This window comes from Neofelis nebulosa, chromosome 7 (assembly GCF_028018385.1).
Source record: "Neofelis nebulosa isolate mNeoNeb1 chromosome 7, mNeoNeb1.pri, whole genome shotgun sequence".
Lineage (NCBI taxonomy): Eukaryota > Metazoa > Chordata > Mammalia > Carnivora > Felidae > Neofelis > Neofelis nebulosa.
Genome location: NC_080788.1, coordinates 148,323,791 through 148,335,656, shown reverse-complemented (window position 1 = coordinate 148,335,656; position 11,866 = coordinate 148,323,791). Strand labels below are relative to the sequence as shown.

The window sequence follows — 11,866 nt, the reverse complement described above, 5'->3', positions numbered from 1 at the left end:
CCTAATCATCTTGCATAACAGAAAATCATAGCCCTTGAGATCTACTCCTCATTGCCCCACCCTGCCAGCCCCAGACAACTGCCATTCCACTCTCCATTTTATTGTTATCAAATCCCAAATTCAGCTGAGTATTTCTGGAAAGGTCAATGTTCAAAGTTTTAGTTTTGGTGGGAAAAGATTGAGCTTTATTTAGGAGGCCAGCCATCCGGAGAAAAGGCAGACTCTTCTCCAAAAGCCAACTCTGAGGGTTTCTGCCCAACCCAGGGGATTTCAAAGGACTAGACGGTACTTAAACAAGGGAGTTCCATGGTGGATACCATTTTCGATCATGTGCAGCCTCCATGGTGCAAGCTGCCAACGTAACCTCAACTACCCTGCATCTATCTCCACCTGAGGAGAGAAACTCACAGGCATGGGAGAAGACTGCCAGAGGCCAGGAAAGAACCACAATAAGGGATTAGAGGGGAAATCCCCTGGGGCTCACACATGTGCAGCAGTACCTTCTGTTCTCACCAGACGGCATACGAAAAAACTAAAATACAACCTTGTACTTCACCAATCATGACACAGAATACTGGGAAATGTTTCCTCAGTAAACTCAGAGGAAGCTTCAAAGCAACAACCAAAAGGATCAAATGGCTTGCAAACTAATAGCCAACCAGAATAAGACATGTAAAATTATAAAGCGATCTTTTTCAATACGTACAAAGGTAAAATTGACAGTCTACCCCCATATCCCATGGAAGTAGGAAGCATTGGTCTCCATAATGAGGAAAAGCAGTCATCCAGAGAAAGTGAACCAGCAGTACCACAGGACATGGAATTGGTAGAGAAGTTCAGTGTGTTATAATTGCATATCCCGTATCCAAGTAGAAGGAGAAAAGATGGAATGTGTTGAATAGAGCCGTGTTTCTGGGTCCAAGTCCCTACCCATGTCCATGTGAGCACTGTTGACCATGGCCCACCTGACTCTCCCACATCCACCCCAGGTGAACTGATGAGCAGGGTCACCCAATGCCACACCCTGTGACTGTTACCTAACCCCACAGGTGGCCCCCAGATGTAGGGTGCTGGCCACCTGGTACAGCCCTCTGTTCTGTCTGATGGTCTAGACCTGGCTTTGCTGAGGATCCTCCATTTATCCATTCTCACTGGCAGATGTCCCTGAGCAGGGACATGAGGCTGGCAGAGGGCCAGGGCACCCTGAGGGCACCCCTCTTGCTGTTTGCACTCTGGGCATTGCTGGCTCCTGTCCAAGGTTCTCAAGGTCGTCCCTCATGGCGCTACATCTCTTCTGAGGTGGTAATTCCCAAGAAGGAGTTGCACCACGGCAAGGGCGTTCAGATGCCTGGCTGGCTGTCCTATAGCCTGCATTTTGGGGGCAAGAGCCATGTTATCCACATGAGGCACAAGAAACTCTTTTGGTCCAGACATTTGCTGATGATGACTCAGGATGATCAGGGAGCCTTGCAGATGGACTACCCCTTCATCCCTCCAGACTGTTACTACCTCGGCTACCTGGAGGAGATTCCTCTTTCCATGGTCACCATGGACACGTGCTATGGGGGCCTTGAAGGTATCATGAAGTTGGATGACCTTGCCTATGAAATCAGACCCCTCAGCGATTCCCAACAGTTTGAACACGTTGTTTCTCAGATAGTGGCAGACACCAATGCAACGGGACCTACTTATAACCTGGGATATAAGGAGGTTAGTAACCCCCTGTTCTCTCAAGCAAATATCAGTGCAGCCCCCAGGATCTCTAGTAAGTTGTATTCATCCCATCATGGGATTTTGAAAGGACTTGTTCTCGGTTCCAAAACAATGTATGGTGTGTTCAACAACGTGTCAAAATGTGCCCGATTCCTCATAAGGCTTGTTAGTTTGACTGACTCAATGCTTCAAGGGATTGATGTAAGGCACTATATTTCCTCCATGGTCATTTATAATCTGGAAGATCCAGTTGTCTTGAACAATTTTCAGGTGCCAGGGAGTCCGATTCATATCTACTTTCAGAGACACTTGTTTGTTGCTTTTAAACCACATACAGCTTTACTTATGAACAAAGATGCACCACATGAACTTCAGTTTCAGCCAGCCACATATGCGGTATGCGGATCAAAATCCATCATCTCGCTTGCTTCTCTAGGCAGACATTTTTTATTGTTGTCTGTGTTAGTAGCCCAAAAAATTGCATTATCTATTGGTATTTTTTATGACAATCAGTTTTGTGCATGCCAGAGGAGGTCTACCTGCATTATGAATCAATACCCTATTATGACAGATTCTTTCAGTAACTGTTCCTTCATTCATATGCAGCATGTAGTGGTGAATAATTTTTGTGAGTGCATATTTGACTCAGGACTTTCCTATTTCAATAAAAGCCTGACTCACGATCGTTGTGGAAACTATGTAGTGGAGCCAGGTGAGCAGTGTGACTGTGGCTCCTTCAAGCAGTGCTACAACAATCCCTGCTGTACGACTGATTGTATTCTAACCCCTGGCAGCAAATGTAATACAGGCAGATGCTGTACAAACTGCACCTATTCCGATGCTGGGACACTCTGCAGACCAATCCAAAATATATGTGATCTTCCAGAATACTGCCGTGGGGTGTCCGTGGAGTGCCCTGATGACTTCTATATGCAAGATGGAACCCCGTGCACTGAAGAGGGCTACTGCTATCATGGAAACTGCACTGACCGCACTATGCACTGCCAAGAAATCTTTGGCAGAAATGCTGTGAAGGGTGAAAATGTCTGCTATACCATAAATCAAAAAGGCAGCCGATATGGACACTGCAGAAGAGACCCAGGGGTTTTCAAATCTAAACCCTGTTCCCCCACAGACATGCAGTGTGGAAGGCTGCAGTGTAGTAACGTCACGCATCTCCCTCAGCTGCAAGAGCATGTTGGATTTCATCAGTCTGAGATCTCAGGGTTCTGGTGTTTTGGGCTGGATTCGCATCGTAGCACAGGAACAACCGATATTGGTCATGTGAGAACTGGTACCCCCTGTGCTCCTGGAAAGTTCTGTCAGGATACCTACTGCAATGGCAGTGTGGCTCAGCTGAACTATGACTGTATCCCGGAGAAATGCAGTCACAGAGGGATATGCAACAATAACAGGAACTGCCATTGCCACGTAGGCTGGGATCCTCCACGGTGCACTGAACGAGGCACTGGTGGGAGCACAGACAGTGGACCCCCTCCAAGAAGAATGCGGTCAGTCAGGCAAAGTCGTGAATCCGTGGTATATCGCAGAGTGATCTTTGCTAGAATCTATGTCTTAATTGCTGCATTCCTCTTTGGTGTTGCCGGAAATGTCAGAACTATCAACAGACAGAAGGTTACGGAAGAAACTGTTGATCAAGACAATGCATAATTCAGCCTCCAGACCCCTAAACAACTATAGACAAACCACGTGGCTCATCTGTGAAAATACAATAATGAGGTGGCACAGCTAACATCCATGTTTCCGGGGGTCTGCGGGAGACACAGGGGTCCACAGGCACATCATGGACCTGACACCAGGTCTCTGATGCGTCACTGAGCAGAACTCTGAAATAAAACTTGAAAACTGCATGCTTGTGGCCTCTATGTATTTTTGTAAGCCTGTAAGAGCCCAAACAGTCCCTAAGACTCTGTGCAGAAGACCTGAGTCAGCAGCTGTGTCTTGGGCTGAGGTTTCTGGTTCCAGAAATAAGAGAAGTTGCCACAAGCCCCTTTAGGGACAAATTCATGAATTTTCTCCAAAACTGTGCTCTTGCACACTGAGCTTTGTCTCATTCTTCAGGTAATCTCTCATTTCCTGGTCCCATTACGGGTTCAGGGTGATGGAGGGCTACCACCCACCCATACTGCCTGTCCCACACTGGGGTGTCTGTAGGCTGTCAGGGAAAAGGCATGGATTCGATCCCAGCCAGTGCAAGCTGTGCCTCCCTGGAGAGCAAATTTCCGAATGTGGGAGACTGAGACTATGAGGCTGAAAGTAGCCCCCAGTGAAATCAATCAGAAAGGTAGGCACAAGTGCCTATGGATGTCTCTGGAATTCCGAGGGAGCACGATGAATATGAACCCCTTTTCTCCTTCTTTTCTCTATTTTTCAGTGAGTTCATCCTTAGATGAGGGTCTGCCTAGGATTTCCACTTTGGTTCTCCCAAGAACCTTCTAGAAATCCTGCAGAGTTGAGCCTGTGGAAAGTTAGGGACCCTTTTTCTAAACATTTTTTACTATTTTTACAGTGCCTAGAATGTATTTTAAATCATAATAGTGATATTAAAGTCTGTTTATTTTCTTCTGAATTGAAAATATACAACTTTTTAATAGTAATTCATTAGGAAATTTACAGAACTAAACAGTAACTGTTTCATAAATGACTTTGGAATAAGAATGTATCCCATAATTCACCAATAGATGTAAAACACATGAAGCACATAACAGGATTTTCACTTCAGTTCATACCTAGAATCCTTGTTGGTACAGATAGTCTTGTAAGTTGTACCAATGTGTCCCCATGCATGCACTTTGTCTCAAAGACACATGGTTACACAAAGTATTAGACTGCCATGTGTACACATATTCTCCACGTTCCAGGGCAACCAGGTAATCATACTTTCCCAGCACCTCCTGAAATTCCCGTGCAGCCACACTGCATGTTCCCAGCAAGAATGCGTCCAGGAATGTTTGGGAAGGAGGGCAAAACAGGTGCCCCGGCCACCTCCTCAGTAAACTACAGAAGGATGCTAAGTGAACTGTGGAGTAACATCAGCCCTTCTGTCTGTTTGGACACACGTGTTACAGATGCAGACCTATTCAGTTAACACCATACATGTGCTGGAAACGTGAGTTTACCTTCAGGATAAAGTAAGAATGGGTCCTGTGGAGGATCTAGCACCCACAGGCCACACCCACTAATTGATGGGAGTCTACACACCAGCACACAGCGATGTGGGCTTCAAGTATAGTGCTGGGTCTGAGCTGACAAGCAGAATGTGGCTGAACCTAGAGCCTAGAAAGGTGAAGGGGAGGAAGAAATTCTCTACCAAATGTTCTTGTGGACCAAGAACTAAGGTCACAGGACCTGGATTAACAGGGGAAAGAAACAAAGGTTCATTGTGTGTGCACAGAGGTCCCCCTAGATACACATTAACTAGATCAGAGAAGTGAGGGTCCCCTAAACCTACAATAATAAGCTAAGCAAAGTGAGTGCCCCCTAGAGTAATATTAACTAGATAAGTGAACTGTAGTGTGTCCCCTAGATTTACTAACTAGATAAAGTGAGTGCCCCCTCAGATATACACAGATCGGATAAGCTAAGCAGGTGCCCATTAGATTTATATTGACTAAATAAGTAAAGTGTAGCATGCCCCCTAGATTTACATTAACTAGATAAGCTAAGTGAGTGTCCCCTAAATTTACATTAACTGGATAAGCAAGGTGAGTGCCCCTTAGATTTATATTACTTAGGTAAGTGAAGTGTAGCTTGCCCCCTACATATACATTAACTCCATAAACTGAGTGCCCCCTAGATATACATTAACCTAACTAGATAAGCTAAGTGAGTGTCCCCTAAATTTACATTAACTGGATAAGCAAGGTGAGTGCCCCTTAGATTTATATTACCTAGGTAAGTGAAGTGTAGCTTGCCCCCTACATATACATTAACTCCATAAACTGAGTGCCCCCTAGATATACATTAACCAAATAAGCAAAGTGGAGTACCCCTTAGATACCCATTAACTAGACTGGCAAAGTGACTGCCCTCTAGATGTATGTTAACAAGAGAAGCAAAGTGAGTGCCCCCTAGATGAATAACTAGATAAGTGAAGTTATACTAGATTTACTAGTTATACTAGATTACTAGTTATACTAGATTTACATAACTAGATAAGCAAAGTTTAACCTGCCCCCTAGATTTATATTAAATACAAAAGTGAAGTGAGTGCCACCTACATATACATTAACTCCATAAGGGAAGTGAGTGCCCCCTATATATACATGAAGGAAGTAAGTGAGGTGAGTGCCCCTAGAATTATATTAACTAGATAAGGAAGAGAGTGCCCATAGATATATATATATATATTGGATAAGCAAAGTGAGGTTTCCCTAGATTTACATTAACTATCTCGGCGAAGTGTAGCTTGCCCCCTAGATTTACATTCACTACATAAGCAAAGTGAGTGTGTCCCCTAGATTGACATTAACTAGATATGGGAAGTGTAGCTTGCCCCCGAGATTTGCATTTACTAGATAAGCAAAGTGAGTGCCCCCTAAACATACATTAACTGGATAATTAAAGTGAGTTCCCCCTATGCTGACATTAACTAGATAAGCAAATTGAATGCGCCCTAGATATACATTCATTAGATAAGCAAAGTGTGCTTACCTAATGTGTCCCATAGATTTTCATTACCAAGACAAGGAAATGAGTGCCCCCTAGATTTACATTAACTAGATAAGTGAAACGAGTGCCCCATAAATTCACATTAACTAGGTAGTTAAATGAGTGCCTGCTACATAAAAATTTAGTGGATAAGTGAATGATCCCTAGATTTACATTAACTACATAAGGGAACTAAGTCCCCCCTAGATTTACATTAACTAGATAATCACAGTGAGTTCCCCTAAATTTATTTCAACTAAATCAGCGCAGTACCCCCTAGATTTATATTAACTAGTTGCACTAGATAAATATTAACTAAATAAGTGAACTTTAGTGTTCCCACTAGACTTACGTTAACTACATAAGGGAACTGAGTGTACCCTAGATTTACATTAAATTGATAAGCAAAGCGAGTGCCCCCTAGGTATATATTAACCAGATAAGGGTGATGAGTGCTCCCTAGATATACGTTAACGAGGTAAGGGAAGTTAGTGACTCCTAGATACATATTAACCACACAAGCAAAGCATTGCCTTCTGTTTTCAGCAAAGCCAGAAAGCAGTGTTCTGCTTTGCAATGTGTTCCCTGTAATGTCCTACACCAGGACATATCTATTTGATTTCCCACATGTCTGACTTACTTCACTTATCCTGATGCCTTCAGGATCCACCCATGTTGTCGCAAAGGGCAAATTTTCATTCTTTCTTACGGACGAATCATAGAATTCCACTGTACCTACAGGCCACACTTCTTTTTACCCATTCTTCTGTCTGCGGACACATAGGGTGTTTTGGTTCTTGTAAATAATGCTACAATGCACAAGGATGGGGGGAATGAAGATATCATTTAAAGTCAGAGTTTTCACTTTCTTTGGAAAGTTGGACTTCCACAAAGACTCCAGTCCATGTGTGATCATCTAAGACTGTTTCCCAGAACCTCAGAGACCACAGACAAGAAAGGTGGAGCAGGTTCAGGGGTCACTGTAGACTCCATAGCCACACTCAGGTATGTTCACCTATGCATGTGTAGGGAAGACTATTCAGGGGTCCATTGGCATATGGAGCTGGATCCCACAGGGCCCAAAAATGCACATTTGTTTGTGGATGGATGCCAAGTTTTGGATGGGTGTGACAGAGACAACACAGGGACATCTTAGGCTGCTATGAGGCTGACATTACCCCTCTACTACACTTCCAATTCTTTTGTGAGATTCAAAAGACAAAAGCATCAAGTGTGACTATAAATCAATACTCATGGCTACACAATACATACAGATGTGACCTGTGACATCAGTAGAGTGGGGAGTGGTGTGGAGCCATTAAAGTGTACTTGTCCATGGGATTGAATTTAAGTAGTTATCAGTTGACAATAGACTCTTACAGCTTTAGAGTGTTTCGTGTAAGGGCATGGTAAACCCAAAGGATCTATCTAAAGAATGTGCACAAAAGGAACAAAGAAGCAAATGAAAATGTGTCACTGCAAAATATCAACTAAGCACAAAGGAAGCCATTCATATGGGAAATGGAGTACAAAAGCTGTGAGATGTGGAAAGAAAACACAGATCTTATGTTATGTTCCAATCACAATAAGGAAAAGTGTTCACCGCTCTTGTTTTGTTTTGTTTTGTTTTGTTTTGTTTTGTTTTGTTTTGTTTTGTTTTACATCCCAAATTGCTCATGATCTATCCCCTGGCCATAATGCCTTTAATTTTCTTCAAAAATGCCACGATCTCTACTTAGCACCAGTGTCCTAACACCTATTGTTATGGCTGTTGTTTCTATGAGTGTACAGAATCACATGAAATTATTCCCACCAACACACACACATGCACACTTGTATGAAATCTTCTCTGTGCATAAACATCTTTAGGGTTAATATCACATATTGTATGATTTGCAGTCATGTCCACGCATAGTTAAATTATTACTAGCCAAATGTGTATAGGAATGTCTTCTAGGAATACCTTTTTTTTGGCCCCAGATTTATTGAGATATAATCGACATATAACATTATGTAATTTTAAGGTGTACAATGTGATGCCTTGGTACATGTATATAATGCGAAATGTCTACCAAGTTGAAGTTAGTCAATACATTCTTCTGCTAAATTATGGTAAGAACATAAAGCAATTTCAATATACAATATGTATATTAATTATTGTCATCTTACTATACATTAGACCCATGGAAGCTTTTTGTCTATCTTCTAACTGGAAGTTTGGACACACTGAGCAATGCCCCCCGCTGCCATTTTCCCTGCCCCTCAGTCCCTGGAACCCACCATTGCACACTCTGTTTCTGTGAATTTGATGTTTCTAGACTCCACATGTAAGTGTGATCATACAGAATGTGTCTTTCTCTGTCTAATTTAACTTAGCATAATGTCTTCAAGCTTCATCCATGTAGTCACAAATGGCACGATTAACTTTTATATGGATGAAATCTATCATCTATCTATCTATGTATCTATCTCTGTATCCATCCATCTATGTATCTAATCTCACATCTTATTTATTAATCCCTTGATGAGCAGTTAGGTCTTTTCAGTGTCTCAGCTATGGAGAATGATACTGCAATGAACATGGGGTGCACATATCTCTGATGTAGTGACTTCATCCCCTGTATATATCACTCAGAAATGGGATCGCTGGGTGCAATCATACTTTTGTTTTTAATTTTTTGAGAACTCTCCATACTGTTTTCAGTAGTAACCTCACCAGTTTACATTCCTAGGGACAGTGTACCAGGTTTGCTTATTTCCACATGCTCACAAGCATTTGCTATCTCTTGTCTGATGGTAACAGCCATGATAACAGGTGTGAAGTGTTATGGGATTGTGGCTTTGATCTGCATGTCTCTGGTGATGAGTGATGTTGAGCACCTTTTAATGCACTTGCTGCACGTTTGTACATGGACTTTGGAAACATGCCCTTTCAAGTCCTGTACTCCCCCATTTTTTTAAAATTAGGTTGCTTGTTATAATATTCAGCAAAATGAGCTTTTTTTAAATTTTGGATATGAACCTCATAACACACATTTTACAATTTTTTTCCATCCCTGTAAAATGTCTTTTCCTTTGGTGAATGTTTCTTTTCCTAAGCAGAAGATTATTAGTTTGATGTGTTCTCACTCACTGATTTTTGTCTTCGTTGACTGTGCATTTGGAGTCATATCCAAAACATCATTTCCAAGACCAAGGTCAAGGAGATTTTTGCCCATGTAGCTCTTAGGTTTGTTATGGTATCCCTATCTGGTTTTTGTGTAAAAGGAAGGCAGGCATTTTAAAACTAATGGGGACATTCACTCTTCCTCTCAACTTGGGCACTAGCAGACAGCCCCTTTGTGTCTCCAGCTGAGGAGGGAACCCCACATGCATAGGAGGAGACTTCCAGAAGCCAGAAAGAATCACAATAAAGGATTAGAGGGAAAATATCCTGGGGCTCACACGTGGTCAGCAGTAGTTTCAGTTCTCCCAAGCTGGAATAAGAAAATACTAAAATACAACCTTGTACTTCACCAATCATGACACAGAATACTGGGAAATGTTTCCTCAGTAAACTCAGAGGAAGCTTCAAAGTAACAACCAAAAGGATCAAATGGCTTGCAAACTAATAGCCAACCAGAATAAGACATGTAAAATTAGAAAGCAATGTTTTTCAACACGTTCACAGGTAAAATTGATGTCTACCTCCACATCCCAAGGAAGTAGGAAGCAGTGGTCTCCATAATGAGGAAAAATAGTCATCCATAGAAAGTGAACCAGCAGTACCACAGGACATGGAAGTGGTAGAGAAGTTCAGGGTGTTAAAATTGTATAATCGGTATTCAAGTAGCTAAAGGAAAGATGGAATGTGTTGAATAGAGCCATGTCTCTGGGTCCAAGTCCCTGCTATGTCCATGTGAGCATGCTTGGACAGGGCCCGCCTGCCTCTGCCACGTGTGCCCCAGCTAAACTGATGTGCAGGGTCACCCAGTGCCACCCCCTGTGACTGTTACCTAACCCCACAGGTGGCCCCGAGGTGTAGGGTGCTGGCCACCCGGTACAGCCCTCTGTTCTGTCAGATGGTCTAGATCTGGCTTTTCTGAGGATCCTCCATTTATCCATTCTCACTGGCAGATGTCCCTGAGCAGGGGCATGAGGCTGGCAGAGGACCAGGTCACCCTGAGGGCACCCCTCAGAGTGTTTGCACTCTGGGCAGTGCTGGCTCCTGTCCAAGGATTTCAAGGTCGTCCCTCATGGCACTACATCTCCTCTGAGTTGGTATTTCCCAAGAAGGAGCTGAACCACAGCAAGGGCGTTCAGATGCCTCGCTGGCTGTCCTATAGCCTGCGTTTGCGGGGCAAGAGACAAAACTTCATTTTTACTTTCAATTTCTATTAAAAATATTCCTCTTTGGGTAGAGAGGGGAAGATGGAGGCTTAGGAGAACACCTTATCATGCTGATCACTTAGATTCCACCCACATCTGCCTAAATAACCCAGAAAACTTCTAGAAGACTAGCAGAATGGACTCTCCAGAGCCAAGCACACACAAGAAGCCTACGGAAGAGGGTAGAAAGGGCAGAGAGGCGGTGCATGCTATACAGATGGGAGGGAGGGAGCCAGGGCGGTGGAGGGGGAGACCGCCCGGCAAGGCACAGCCCCCAAAGTCTGGCTACCAAAAGCGGAGTGGCCGGACTCTGTGAGTTCTGACAGCCAGCGGGGCTTCACATCTGGGATGCTAAAAGTCAACAGCTCTGCTCTCAGAGAGCGGGGAGAGTAAGAGGACACCAGGAGGCAGAGTTGATGAGTCCCGGAAGACAGAGCTCAGCTCGGCAGGAACAAAGGCAGTGGCCAGCGCCATCTCTCCCTCCCATCCCCCAACTGAAATCCCAAAGGGAACCAGTTCCTGTCACCAAACTTGCTTGCCTCAGGCAAACGCCCAACACTGTGCTTCTATGGATCCATCCCTCTGACGGATCTGCCTCAATCCTGGTGCTTCAGGGCCCCTACCACAGGGGACCACTGACTGCAAAGTGAGCTAAGACTACCCCTCCCACGACTGTGCACCTTGTGGATCCACCCTGGCTAATATGCCAGATCCTATCGAAGCAGCACCCCAAGCCTGGAAGTGTGCAAGCAGCACAGACAGGGGCCACACCACTCCACAGTGAATCTTGCCCCTGGGAGAGGGTAAGATAAGGTACACACCAGTGTGACTGTGGCCCCAGCGGTGGGCTGACGGCAGACATTGGGTCTGACTGCAGCCCCGCCCACCAACACAAGTGACACCAGACAGCACAGGGGAAGTGCCCTGCAGTTTGGAGCCACCACAGGGACTACCAAAAATGGTGAAACGGAAGAACTAGCCTCAAAAGAAACTCCAGGAAGTAGCGACACCTAACGAATTGATCAAAAACGATTTCATCAATATAACACAACAAGAATTTAGAATAATAGTCATAAAAGTAATCACAGGGCTTGAAAAAAAGCACAGAAGAAAG

General features: G+C 43.9%; 1 protein-coding gene across 1 annotated transcript; it reads left to right on the top strand.

Annotated features, from left to right (window-relative positions):
* Window positions 1-1,158: 1,158 nt before the first annotated feature.
* Window positions 1,159-3,584, top strand: LOC131517872 (disintegrin and metalloproteinase domain-containing protein 21-like). Its single transcript, XM_058740539.1, has one exon. The coding sequence runs from the start codon at window positions 1,159-1,161 to the stop codon at window positions 3,382-3,384; it is 2,226 nt and encodes a 741-aa protein (XP_058596522.1). The 3' UTR covers window positions 3,385-3,584.
* The last annotated feature ends 8,282 nt before the right edge of the window (window positions 3,585-11,866 follow it).